The 14,903-nt window shown below is 41.2% G+C and overlaps 1 protein-coding gene across 1 annotated transcript in view; it reads right to left on the bottom strand.

The window, feature by feature from the left end:
- LOC139755681 (RCC1-like G exchanging factor-like protein) overlaps window positions 1-14,903 on the bottom strand; it is a 170,065-nt gene that overhangs the window by 51,655 nt on the left and 103,507 nt on the right. The window contains exon 6 of the mRNA XM_071674328.1: window positions 13,988-14,082. Coding sequence (XP_071530429.1) covers window positions 13,988-14,082 — 95 coding nt within the window. The remainder of the gene's footprint in view (window positions 1-13,987; window positions 14,083-14,903) is intronic.

The raw sequence follows: 14,903 nt of genomic DNA, 5'->3' as shown, positions 1-14,903 counted from the left end.
AATCTTTCCTCACTCATTCTCTCCATGTGCCCAAACCACTTCAAAACACCCTCTTCTGCTCTCTCAACCACGCTCTTTTTATTTCCACACATCTCTCTTACCCTTACGTTACTCACTCGATCAAACCACCTCACACCACACATTGTCCTCAAACATCTCATTTCCAGCACATCCATCCTCCTGCGCACAACTCTATCCATAGCCCACGCCTCGCAACCATACAACATTGTTGGAACCACTATTCCTTCAAACATACCCATTTTTGCTTTCCGAGATAATGTTCTCGACTTCCACACATTCTTCAAGGCCCCCAGAATTTTCGTTCCCTCCCCTCCCCCACCCTATGACTTAAGTCATAATATACAATTTTTCCTTTTCACCACAAAATATGACTAAAGTCAAAAAACTATTTGTATTTCTCCCCTAATTAGGAAATAGTGCCAACAGGTGCAGTAGGGGGAATGGGAGTTGGTAGAGGGGTAGAAGATGGGAGTGAGGGAAGGTGGGAAAAAGATAAGGGGTATGCCCCCTAACACACCCATACAAACACACACACACACACACACACCACTCCTACAAGGAATATATGCCAAAAGCACATCTGCCTATTGAAGGTGGGCCTAGCTGTGCCTACTTGTTGGCTGGGTAAAAAGCTAGTTTAGGTAATTCAAGGAAGTTGTAATGCTGAGTGTGTATTATGTATCTAGCCCTTTAATTTTCTTCATGAACTGTACAGTTTGCTCATAATCATGAGTGTGTGTCATGTATTATAATGCATAACTAAAGATACATAATGATATCATGTGATGTTTTTGAGGAGCCCTTAGGGGATGGCAATGCAAGGATGCTTAGTTTCCATTCCTTTACTTTTCTTTGCATCCTGATTATGTATTCTGAGCATCCTGTGCATCTATATATCTCATATGTATCCACATTTTCTTGATTCCAAGTGAGAATTCAGGTCCTCTCCTCCTTAGAAAGATAAGGGCCAACCAACTTGAAGCACATGAAGTGGTAGCCAGGGAGAGTGCAAGAAGCACATCCTTCCCTGTAGATTGCCTGAGGCACACTAAGGCAGTTTGCTGGAGCTCACACCATTAGAAACACTAGTCTCAACAACTAGATGTATGACAATTTCACCCAATGAGCATTGTATGCTTATACCCACAATAAACCTTTGCCATATATTACCTTTGAAAATATATTGGGAAGGTGAAGACAAGGCTTTTTGCAGAAAGTGTACTTAAGACAAGATTTTAGCCATAATAGAATGGCTGGTAGTTGTGTCTCTGTGCTTTTACTATGTAAAAAACTATTCTGGCCTTTATCTATGGATTAACTGCAAATAAAATATTCCAATATGGATTTCTTTATTACTCTCTGAAATGCTGGAAGTCCTCATTTTATGCTATGGTTACGTTCCAAAAATTTTGCATTATGCAAAATTGTAAAATAGGATACCAATACATATGTAAGACATCTCTATTTGCATTCCATAACTAAATACTACAGCCCCCAGTTCTATTTCCTTCACTCTCAGGAAATACATAAAATAAGCACCTGTTGGTAATCAAATAAAATACAGTAATGGAATCAAGATACAGAAACTAAAACACTAAATAATATTACAAACTAAGAAGAGATATAGACTAAAGCATAACACATTTGACCCAAAATTCCTCAAGGAGAGCTGTGGTTTCGGTGCTTTACACATGACAGCTAGAAACTGAGTGTGAAAGAATGTGGCCTTTTTTGTCTGCTTCCTGGTGGGTGTAGCGATGCTATTTCCTGTGAGGCGTTATGGCAACAGGAATTGATGAAGGCAAGCAAGTATAAATATGTACATGTGTATATAGGTATATGTCTGTGTATGAATATGTTGATATGTATATGTATGTATATGTGTGTGTATAGGCATTTATGTACATATATGTGTATATGAGTGGATGGGCCATTCTTCGTCTGTTTCCTGGCGCTACCTCACTGATGTGGGAAACAGCGATTAAGGATAATAATAATAATAACAATAATAATGATAAAAATTATCATTTTATTTATTTTGCTTTGTCGCTGTCTCCCGCGTTAGCAAGGTAGCGCAAGGAAACAGATGAAAGAATGGCCCAACCCACCCACATACACATGTATATACATACACGTCCACGCACGCAAATATACATACCTATACATCTCAAGGTATACATATATATATGCAGGAGGGTGAAAGGAGGGCAAGGAATAGAGTGAATTGGAGCGATGTGGTATACCGGGGTTGACGTGCTGTAAGTGGATTGAATCAAGGCATGTGAAGCGTCTGGGGTAAACCATGGAAAGCTGTGTAGGTATGTATATTTGCGTGTGTGGACATATGTATATACATGTGTTTGGGGGTGGGTTGGGCCATTTCTTTCGTCTGTTTCCTTGCGCTACCTCGCAAACGCGGGAGACAGCGACAAAGCAAAAAAAAAAAAAAAAAGAAAAAAAAAATATATATATATATATATATTTTTTTTTTTTTTTTTTTTTTTATTATACTTTGTCGCTGTCTCCCGCGTTTGCGAGGTAGCGCAAGGAAACAGACGAAAGAAATGGCCCAACCCCCCCCCCATACACATGTATATACATACGTCCACACACGCAAATATACATACCTACACAGCTTTCCATGGTTTACCCCAGACGCTTCACATGCCTTGATTCAATCCACTGACAGCACGTCAGCCCCGGTATACCACATCGCTCCAATTCACTCTATTCCTTGCCCTCCTTTCACCCTCCTGCATGTTCAGGCCCCGATCACACAAAATCTTTTTCACTCCATCTTTCCACCTCCAATTTGGTCTCCCTCTTCTCCTCGTTCCCTCCACCTCCGACACATATATCCTCTTGGTCAATCTTTCCTCACTCATTCTCTCCATGTGCCCAAACCACTTCAAAACACCCTCTTCTGCTCTCTCAACCACGCTCTTTTTATTTCCAAACATCTCTCTTACCCTTACGTTACTCACTCGATCAAACCACCTCACACCACACATTGTCCTCAAACATCTCATTTCCAGCACATCCATCCTCCTGCGCACAACTCTATCCATAGCCCACGCCTCGCAACCATACAACATTGTTGGAACCACTATTCCTTCAAACATACCCATTTTTGCTTTCCGAGATAATGTTCTCGACTTCCACACATTCTTCAAGGCCCCCAGAATTTTCGCCCCCTCCCCTCCCCCACCCTATGACTTAAGTCATAATATACAATTTTTCCTTTTCACCACAAAATATGACTAAAGTCAAAAAACTATTTGTATTTCTCCCCTAATTAGGAAATAGTGCCAACAGGTGCAGTAGGGGGAATGGGAGTTGGTAGAGGGGTAGAAGATGGGAGTGAGGGAAGGTGGGAAAAAGATAAGGGGTATGCCCCCTAACACACCCATACAAACACACACACACACACACACATACCACTCCTACAAGGAATATATGCCAAAAGCACATCTGCCTATTGAAGGTGGGCCTAGCTGTCCCTACTTGTTGGCTGGGTAAAAAGCTAGTTTAGGTAATTCAAGGAAGTTGTAATGCTGAGTGTGTATTATGTATCTAGCCCTTTAATTTTCTTCATGAACTGTACAGTTTGCTCATAATCATGAGTGTGTGTCATGTATTATAATGCATAACTAAAGATACATAATGATATCATGTGATGTTTTTGAGGAGCCCTTAGGGGATGGCAATGCAAGGATGCTTAGTTTCCATTCCTTTACTTTTCTTTGCATCCTGATTATGTATTCTGAGCATCCTGTGCATCTATATATCTCATATGTATCCACATTTTCTTGATTCCAAGTGAGAATTCAGGTCCTCTCCTCCTTAGAAAGATAAGGGCCAACCAACTTGAAGCACATGAAGTGGTAGCCAGGGAGAGTGCAAGAAGCACATCCTTCCCTGTAGATTGCCTGAGGCACACTAAGGCAGTTTGCTGGAGCTCACACCATTAGAAACACTAGTCTCAACAACTAGATGTATGACAATTTCACCCAATGAGCATTGTATGCTTATACCCACAATAAACCTTTGCCATATATTACCTTTGAAAATATATTGGGAAGGTGAAGACAAGGCTTTTTGCAGAAAGTGTACTTAAGACAAGATTTTAGCCATAATAGAATGGCTGGTAGTTGTGTCTCTGTGCTTTTACTATGTAAAAAACTATTCTGGCCTTTATCTATGGATTAACTGCAAATAAAATATTCCAATATGGATTTCTTTATTACTCTCTGAAATGCTGGAAGTCCTCATTTTATGCTATGGTTACGTTCCAAAAATTTTGCATTATGCAAAATTGTAAAATAGGATACCAATACATATGTAAGACATCTCTATTTGCATTCCATAACTAAATACTACAGCCCCCAGTTCTATTTCCTTCACTCTCAGGAAATACATAAAATAAGCACCTGTTGGTAATCAAATAAAATACAGTAATGGAATCAAGATACAGAAACTAAAACACTAAATAATATTACAAACTAAGAAGAGATATAGACTAAAGCATAACACATTTGACCCAAAATTCCTCAAGGAGAGCTGTGGTTTCGGTGCTTTACACATGACAGCTAGAAACTGAGTGTGAAAGAATGTGGCCTTTTTTGTCTGCTTCCTGGTGGGTGTAGCGATGCTATTTCCTGTGAGGCGTTATGGCAACAGGAATTGATGAAGGCAAGCAAGTATAAATATGTACATGTGTATATAGGTATATGTCTGTGTATGAATATGTTGATATGTATATGTATGTATATGTGTGTGTATAGGCATTTATGTACATATATGTGTATATGAGTGGATGGGCCATTCTTCGTCTGTTTCCTGGCGCTACCTCACTGATGTGGGAAACAGCGATTAAGGATAATAATAATAATAACAATAATAATGATAAAAATTATCATTTTATTTATTTTGCTTTGTCGCTGTCTCCCGCGTTAGCAAGGTAGCGCAAGGAAACAGATGAAAGAATGGCCCAACCCACCCACATACACATGTATATACATACACGTCCACGCACGCAAATATACATACCTATACATCTCAAGGTATACATATATATATGCAGGAGGGTGAAAGGAGGGCAAGGAATAGAGTGAATTGGAGCGATGTGGTATACCGGGGTTGACGTGCTGTAAGTGGATTGAATCAAGGCATGTGAAGCGTCTGGGGTAAACCATGGAAAGCTGTGTAGGTATGTATATTTGCGTGTGTGGACATATGTATATACATGTGTATGGGGGTGGGTTGGGCCATTTCTTTCGTCTGTTTCCTTGCGCTACCTCGCAAACGCGGGAGACAGCGACAAAGCAAAAAAAAAAAAAAAAAAGAAAAAAAAAATATATATATATATATATATTTTTTTTTTTTTTTTTTTTTTTTTTATACTTTGTCGCTGTCTCCCGCGTTTGCGAGGTAGCGCAAGGAAACAGACGAAAGAAATGGCCCAACCCCCCCCCCCCATACACATGTACATACACACGTCCACACACGCAAATATACATACCTACACAGCCTTCCATGGTTTACCCCAGACGCTTCACATGCCTTGCTTCAATCCACTGACAGCACGTCAACCCCTGTATACCACATGACTCCAATTCACTCTATTTCTTGCCCTCCTTTCACCCTCCTGCATGTTCAGGCCCCGATCACACAAAATCCTTTTCACTCCATCTTTCCACCTCCAATTTGGTCTCCCTCTTCTCCTCGTTCCCTCCACCTCCGACACATATATCCTCTTGGTCAATCTCTCCTCACTCATTCTCTCCATGTGCCCAAACCATTTCAAAACACCCTCTTCTGCTCTCTCAACCACGCTCTTTTTATTTCCACACATCTCTCTTACCCTTACGTTACTTACTCGATCAAACCACCTCACACCACACATTGTCCTCAAACATCTCATTTCCAGCACATCCATCCTCCTGCGCACATCTCTATCCATAGCCCACGCCTCGCAACCATACAACATTGTTGGAACCACTATTCCCTCAAACATACCCATTTTTGCTTTCCGAGATAATGTTCTCGACTTCCACACATTTTTCAAGGCTCCCAAAATTTTCGCCCCCTCCCCCACCCTATGATCCACTTCCGCTTCCATGGTTCCATCCGCTGACAGATCCACTCCCAGATATCTAAAACACTTCACTTCCTCCAGTTTTTCTCCATTCAAGCTCACCTCCCAATTGACTTGACCCTCACCCCTCTGTACCTAATAACCTTGCTCTTATTCACATTTACTCTCAACTTTCTTCTTCCACACACTTTACCAAACTCAGTCACCAGCTTCTGCAGTTTCTCACATGAATCAGCCACCAGCGCTGTATCATCAGCGAACAACAACTGACTCACTTCCCAAGCTCTCTCATCCCCAACAGACTTCATACTTGCCCCTCTTTCCAGGACTCTTGCATTTACCTCCCTTACAACCCCATCCATAAACAAATTAAACAACCATGGAGACATCACACACCCCTGCCGCAAACCTACATTCACTGAGAACCAATCACTTTCCTCTCTTCCTACACGTACACATGCCTTACATCCTCGATAAAAACTTTTCACTGCTTCTAACAACTTGCCTCCCACACCATATATTCTTAATACCTTCCACAGAGCATCTCTATCAACTCTATCATATGCCTTCTCCAGATCCATAAATGCTACATACAAATCCATTTGCTTTTCTAAGTATTTCTCACATACATTCTTCAAAGCAAACACCTGATCCACACATCCTCTACCACTTCTGAAACCGCACTGCTCTTCCCCAATCTGATGCTCTGTACATGCCTTCACCCTCTCAATCAATACCCTCCCATATAATTTACCAGGAATACTCCTGAAACAGGAGTTGTGGGAGTATGTGATAGAATGTAAGAAAGTAAATTCTCGATTAATATGGGTAAAATTGAAAGTTGATGGAGAGAGGTGGGTGATTATTGGTGCATATGCACCTGGGCATGAGAAGAAAGATCATGAGAGGCAAGTGTTTTGGGAGCAGCTAAATGAGTGTGTTAGCGGTTTTGATGCACGAGACCGGGTTATAGTGATGGGTGATTTGAATGCAAAGGTGAGTAATGTGGCAGTTGAGGGAATAATTGGTATGCATGGGGTGTTCAGTGTTGTAAATGGAAATGGTGAAGAGCTTGTAGATTTATGTGCTGAAAAAGGACTGATGATTGGGAATACCTGGTTTAAAAAGCGAGATATACATAAGTATACTTATGTAAGTAGGAGAGATGGCCAGAGAGCGTTATTGGATTACGTGTTAATTGACAGGCGTGCGAAAGAGAGACTTTTGGATGTTAATGTGCTGAGAGGTGCAACTGGAGGGATGTCTGATCATTATCTTGTGGAGGCTAAGGTGAAGATTAGTATGGGTTTTCAGAAAAGAGGAGTGAATGTTGGGGTGAAGAAGGTGGTGAGAGTAAGTGAGCTTGGGAAGGAGACCTGTGTGGGGAAGTACCAGGAGAGACTGTGTACAGAATGGAAAAAGGTGAGAACAATGGAAGTAAGGGGAGTGGGGGAGGAATGGGATGTATTTAGGGAATCAGTGATGGATTGCGCAAAAGATGCTTGTGGCATGAGAAGAGTGGGAGGTGGGCTGTTTAGAAAGGGTAGTGAGTGGTGGGATGAAGAAGTAAGAGTATTAGTGAAAGAGAAGAGAGAGGCATTTGGACGATTTTTGCAGGGAAAAAATGCAATTGAGTGGGAGAAGTATAAAAGAAAGAGACAGGAGGTCAAGAGAAAGGTGCAAGAGGTGAAAAAAGGGCAAATGAGAGTTGGGGTGAGAGACTATCAGTAAATTTTAGGGAGAATAAAAAGATGTTCTGGAAGGAGGTAAATAGGGTGCGTAAGACAAGGGAGCAAATGGGAACTTCAGTGAAGGGCGTAAATGGGGAGGTGATAACAAGTAGCGGTGATGTGAGAAGGAGATGGAATGAGTATTTTGAAGGTTTGTTGAATGTGTCTGATGACAGAGTGGCAGATATAGGGTGTTTTGGTCGAGGAGGTGTGCAAAGTGAGAGGGTTAGGGAAAATGATTTGGTAAACAGAGAAGAGGTAGTAAAAGCTTTGTGGAAGATGAAAGCCGGCAAGGCAGCAGGTTTGGATGGTATTGCAGTGGAATTTATTAAGAAAGGGGGTGACTGTATTGTCGACTGGTTGGTAAGGTTATTTAATGTATGTATGACTCATGGTGAGGTGCCTGAGGATTGGCGGAATGCGTGCGTAGTGCCATTGTACAAAGGCAAAGGGGATAAGAGTGAGTGCTCAAATTACAGAGGTATAAGTTTGTTGAGTATATATATATATATATATATATATATATGGGAGCGGGGGGCTGGAAATCCTCCCCTCTCATTTTTTTTTTTTTTAAATTTTCCAAAAGAAGGAACAGAGAAGGGGGCCATATGAGGATATTCCCTCAAAGGCCCAGTCCTCTGTTCTTAACGCTACCTCGCTAATGCAGGAAATGGCGAATAGTATGAAAAAAAAAAAAAAAAAAAAAATATATATATATATATATATATATATATATATATATATATATATATATATATATATATATATATATATACACACACACACACAGCCATATACATATATACACATGTACATAATTCATACTGTCTGCCTTTATTCATTCCCACTGCCACCCCGCCACACATGAAATAGCAACCCCCTCCCCCCTCATGCATGCAAGGTGGCGCTAGGAAAAGACAACATAGGCCACATTTATCCACACTCAGTCTCTAGCTGCCATGTAATAATGCACATAAACCACAGCTCCCTTTCCACATCCAAGCCCCACAGAACTTTCCATGGTTTACCACAGATGCTTCACATGCCCTGGTTCAACCCATTGACAGCACGTCAACCCCAGTATACCACATCATTCCAATTCACTCTATTCCTTGCACACCTTTCACCCTCCTGCATGTTCAGGCCCCTATCACTCAAAATCTTTTTCACTCCATCTTTCCATCTCCATTTTGGTCTGCCATTTCTCATTCCCTCCACCTCTGACACATATATCCTCTTGGTCAATCTTTCCTCACTCACTCTCTCCACGTGACCAAATCATTTCAAAACACCCTCTTCTGCTCTCTCAAACACACTCCTTTTATTACCACACATCTCTCTTACCCTATTATTACTTACTCGATCAAACTGCCTAACACCACATATTGTCCTTAAATATCTCATTTCCAGTACATCCATCCTCCTCCGCACAACTCTATCCATAGCCCATGCCTCGCAACCATATAACATTGTTGGAACCACTATTCCTTCAAACATACCCATTTTTGCTTTACGAGATAATGTTCTCAACTTCCACATGTCTTCAACGCTCCCAGAACTTTCGCCCCCTCCCCCACCCTATGATTCACTTCCACTTCCATGGTTCCATCCGCTGCCAAATCCACGCCCAGATATCTAAAACACTTCACTTCCTCCAGTTTTTCTCCATTCAAACTTACCTCCCAATTGACTTGATCCTCAACCCTACTGTACCTAATAACCTTGCTGTTATTCACATTTACTCTCAGCTTCCTTCTTTCACACACTTTACCAGACTCAGTCACCAGCTTCTGCAGTTTCTCACATGAATCAGCCACCAGTGCTGTATCATCAGCAAACAACAACTGACTCACTTCCCAAGCTCTCTCATCCACAACAGACTGCATACTTGCCCCTCTTTCCAAAACTCTTGCATTCACCTCCCTAACAACTCCATCCATAAACAAATTAAACAACCATGGAGACATCATACACCCCTGCCACAAACCTACATTCAGTGAGAACCAATCACCTTCCTCTCTTCCTACACATACACATGCCTTACATCCTCAATAAAAACTTTTCACTGCTTCTAACAACTTGCCTCCCACACCATATATTCTTAATACCTTCCACAGAGCATCTCTATCAACTCTATCATATGCCTTCTCCAGATCCATAAATGCTACACACAAATCCATTTGCTTTTCTAAGTATTTCTCATATACATTCTTCAAAGCAAATACCTGATCCACACATCCTCTACCACTTCTGAAACCACACTGCTCTTCCCCAGTCTGATGCTCTGTACATGCCTTCACCCTCTCAATCAATACCCACCCATATAATTTCCCAGGAATACTCAACAAACTTATACATCTGTAATTTGAGCACTCACTTTTATCCCCTTTGCCTTTGTACAATGGCACTATGCAAGCATTCCGCCAATCCTCAGGCACCTCACCATGAGTCATACATATATTAAATAACCTTACCAACCAGTCAACAATACAGTCACCCCCTTTTTTAATAGATTCCACTGCAATACCATCCAAAGCCGCTGCCTTGCCACCTTTCATCTTCCACAAAGCTTTTACTACCTCTTCTCTGTTTACCAAATCATTCTCCCTAATCCTCTCACTTTGCACACCACCTCGACCAAAACACCCTATATCTGCCACTCTATCATTAAACACATTCAACAAACCTTCAAAATACTCACTCCATCTCCTTCTCACAACACCACTACTTGTTATCACCTCCCCATTAGCCCCCTTCACTGAAGTTCTCATTGATTCCCTTGTCTTACGCACTTTATTTACCTCCTTCCAAAACATCTTTTTATTCTCCCTAAAATTTAATGATACTCTCTCACCCCAACTCTCATTTGCCCTCTTTTTCACCTCTTGCACCTTTCTCTTGACCTCCTGTCTCTTTCTTTTATACATCTCCAACTCATTTGCATTATTTCCATGCGAAATTCATCCAAATGCCTCTCTTCTCTTTCACTAACAATCTTACTTCTTCATCCCACCACTCACTACCCTCTCTAATCTGCCCACCTCCCATGCTTCTCATGCCACAAGCATCTTTTGCGCAAGCCATCCCTACTTTCCTAAATACGTCCCATTCCTCCCCCAATCCCCTTATGTCCTTTGTTCTCACCTTTTTCCATTCTGCACTCAGTCTCTCCTGGTACTTCCTCACACAAGTCTCCTTCCCAAGCTCACTTACTCTCACCACTCTCTTCACCCCAACATTCTCTCTTCTTTTCTGAAAACCTCTACAAATCTTCACCTTCGCCTCCACAAGATAATGATCAGACATCCCTCCAGTTGCAACTCTCAGCACATTACATCCAAAAGTCTCTCTTTCCTGCGCCTATCTATTAACACGTAATGCAATAATGCTCTCTGGCCATCTCTCCTACTTACATACGTATACTTATGTATATCTCTCTTTTTAAACCAGATATTCCAAATCACCAGTCCTTTTTCAGCACATAAATCAACAAGCTCTTCACCATTTCCATTTACAACACTGAACACCCCATGTACACCAATTATTTCCCCAACAGCCACATTACTCACCTTTGCATTCAAATCATCCATCACTATAACCCAGTCTCGTGCATCAAACCTACTAACACACTCGCTCAGCTGCTCCAAAAACACCAGCCTCTCGTGATCTTACTTCTCATGCCCAGGTGCATATGCACCAATAATCATATTACACTTTGTAACTGTCTCCCACGTTAGCGAGGTAGCAGAAGGACACAGACAAAAGAATGGCCCAACCCACCCACATACACATGTATATACATACAAATCCACACACACACATATACATACCAATACTCCCCCTACACGCGCACAAGGTAGCACCAAGAAAAGACAACAAAGGCCACATTCGTTCACACTCAGTCTCTAGCTGTCATGTAATAGTGCACAGAAACCACAGCTCCCTTTCCAAATCCACGCTCCACAGAACTTTCCATGGTTTACCCTAAACGCTTCACAAGCCCTGGTTCAATCCATTGACAGCACGTTGACCCCGGTATACCACATCGTTCGAATTCACTCTATTCCTTGCACACCTTTCACCCTCCTGTATGTTCAGGCCCCGATCGCTCAAAATCTTTTTCACTCCATCCTTCCACCTCCAATTTGGTCTCCCACTTCTCCTCGTTCCTCCACCTATGGCACATATATCCTTTTTGTCAATCTTTCCTCACTCATTCTCTCTATGTGACCAAACCATTTCCATACATCCTCTTCTGCTCTCTCAACCACACTCTATTCATTACCACACATCTCTCTTACCCTTTCATTACTTACTCGATCAAACCACCTCACACCACATATTGTCCTCAAACATCTCATTTCCAACACATCCTCCCTCCTCTGCAAACCCTATCTATAGCCCACGCTTCGCAACCATATAACGTCGTTGGAACCACTATTCCTTCAAAAACAATGTTCTCCCCTTCCACACATTTTTCAATGCTCCCAGAACTTTCGTCCCCTCCCCCACCCTGTGACTCATACCCGCTTCCAAGGTTCCATCCGCTGCCAAATCCACTCTCAGATATCTAAAACACATCACTTCCTCCAGTTTTTCTCCATTCAAACTTACCTCCCAATTGACTTGTCCCTCAACCCTACTGTACCCAATGACCTTGCCCTTATTCACATTTCACATACTCTCAGCTTTCTTCTTTCACACACTTTACCAAACTCAGTCACCAGCTTCTGCAGTTTCTCACCCGAATCAGCCACCAGCGCCGTATCATCAGCGAACAATAATTGACTCATTTCCCAGGCCCTCTCATCCACAACAGACTACATACCTGCCCCTCTCTCCAAAATTCTTGCATTCACCTCCCTACCAACCCCATCCATAAACAAATTAAACAACCATGGAGACATCACACACCCCTGCCGCAAACCAACATTCACTGGGAACCAATCACTTTCCTCTCTTCCTACACGTACACATGCCTTACATCCTCAATAAAAACTTTTCACTGCTTCCAGCAACTTGCCTCCCACACCATATACTCTTAATACCTTCCACAGAGCATCTCCATCAACTCTATCATATGCCTTCTCCAGACCCATAAATGCTAGATACAAATCCATTTTTTTTTCTATTTCTCACATACATTCTTCAAAGCAAATACCTGATCCACACATCCTCTACCACTTCTGAAACCAAACTGCTCTTCCATCTGATGCTCCGTACATGCCTTCACCCTCTCAATCAATACCCTCCCATATAATTTCCCAGGAATGCTCAACAAACTTATATCTCTGTGATTTGAGCACTCACTCTTATCCCCTTTGCCTTTGTACAATGGCATTATGCATGCATTTTGCCAATCCTCAAGCACTTCACCATGAGCCATACACACATTGAATATCCTCACCAACCAGTCAACCCGTTTTAATAAATTCCAATGCAATACCGTCCAAACCCGCCGCCTTGCCGGCTTTCATCATCTGCAAAGCTATCACTACCTCTTCTCTGTTTACCAAATCAATCTCCCTGACCCTCTCACTTTGCACACCACCTCGACTAAAACATCCTATATCTGCCACTCTATCATCTAACACATTCAACAAACCTTCAAAATACTCACTCCATCTCCTTCTCACATCACCACTACTTGTTATTATCTCCCCATTAGCCCCCTTCACCAATGTTCCCATTTGTTCTCTTGTCTTATGCACTTTATTTACCTCCTTCCAAAACATCTTTTTATTCTACCTAAAGTTTAATGATTCTCTCTCACCCCAACTCTCATTTGCCCTCTTTTTCATCTCTTACACCTTTCTCTTGACCTCCTGCAGTGAAAACATGCAAAAGAAACCATTACATATTCATTCTAGAGGCTGCCTAACTGATATGGAAAAAGCAAATAATCATGAAGAAACAGAGAAAGAAATTGATTGAGTAAAAAGGATGAATAAGCTCTTACAGGAAGGGATCTGTGAGGAAAACATTCAGAAAGGGATGAGGGTATAACTAATACAACTGCCTTTACAAATTCTCAGCACAGAATATGCTTATTCTCTCTATATATACAAGCTAAAGCATTCTAATATGATGCTACATGTGCCTGTAAGTAAAGCTTCACAAAATAAGAAAAAATGTATACCTTTATAACTTTTGAGGAATTTCTCAGAGGCACTTTCATAGGAGCTGGACTTATCAACATGCCTAAAGGATGATCTCTCCTTGGTTCATGTGTGCCTTAAAAAAGCAGAAAAGTATACTGTAAAATAAATGATATCTATGATGCATTTCATCCCTTCACCCATGACTTTTATGACACATCTCATCCCTTTGCCAAAGAGACAGAACAGTGCAAGCCACAGATCCTCTGGAAAAAAAACACGATTGTTATAAAATTTCTTCATATTCTTCTATTACAGAATCCCTTTAACATATACTTCCTAATTTCCCAATATTCATTTCTACTCTACTAGTGTAAATACTTAGTCACCTCTCTTCCTTGGCTCATAAGAAATATAAACTGACCAACATAAGCCAATCATAGTATACTAAAACAGGTACACACAGGCAGTTCCACTCCACCAAGCTAGGTTAAGCTGGTTCCAAAAATTCCAGCATGTTTTTCCTTGTAATACAGAAAATTTGTGTGACTGTTTTATCTAATTTACATATAATGTAATGTATCAAATTCTCAATATTTTTCAATAAAGAATTTTTTCATACTGTTGCACAAATAAAAATAACAATAATTCTCATAAAATCATCAAGGGTTTCTGTTTAACTAGACTATAAATATGTAATCATCACCAAAACTTCTTCAGTAGACAGCAGTAGATGGTTGGTGAACTTAAGGCACTCGTGCCTAAGGTGGCATACAAAAAAGATTTTCTTGATACATGGCATTCACTACTGTCCCTTTCTTTTTTTATTTTCAATGAAGTCTGTGGCCTCATGGCTCTTCCTAGGTATGCCAATTACCAATCAGCAACCTCCTCTCAGAAATGTCATTAACTCTGGGCCATTGCTACCCATATGCCTCATAGTTCCCAGAACACAAG

The sequence above is a fragment of the Panulirus ornatus genome, chromosome 19, assembly GCF_036320965.1.
Source record: "Panulirus ornatus isolate Po-2019 chromosome 19, ASM3632096v1, whole genome shotgun sequence".
Taxonomy (NCBI): Eukaryota; Metazoa; Arthropoda; class Malacostraca; order Decapoda; family Palinuridae; genus Panulirus; species Panulirus ornatus.
This window is presented reverse-complemented; position numbering and strand designations above follow the sequence as displayed.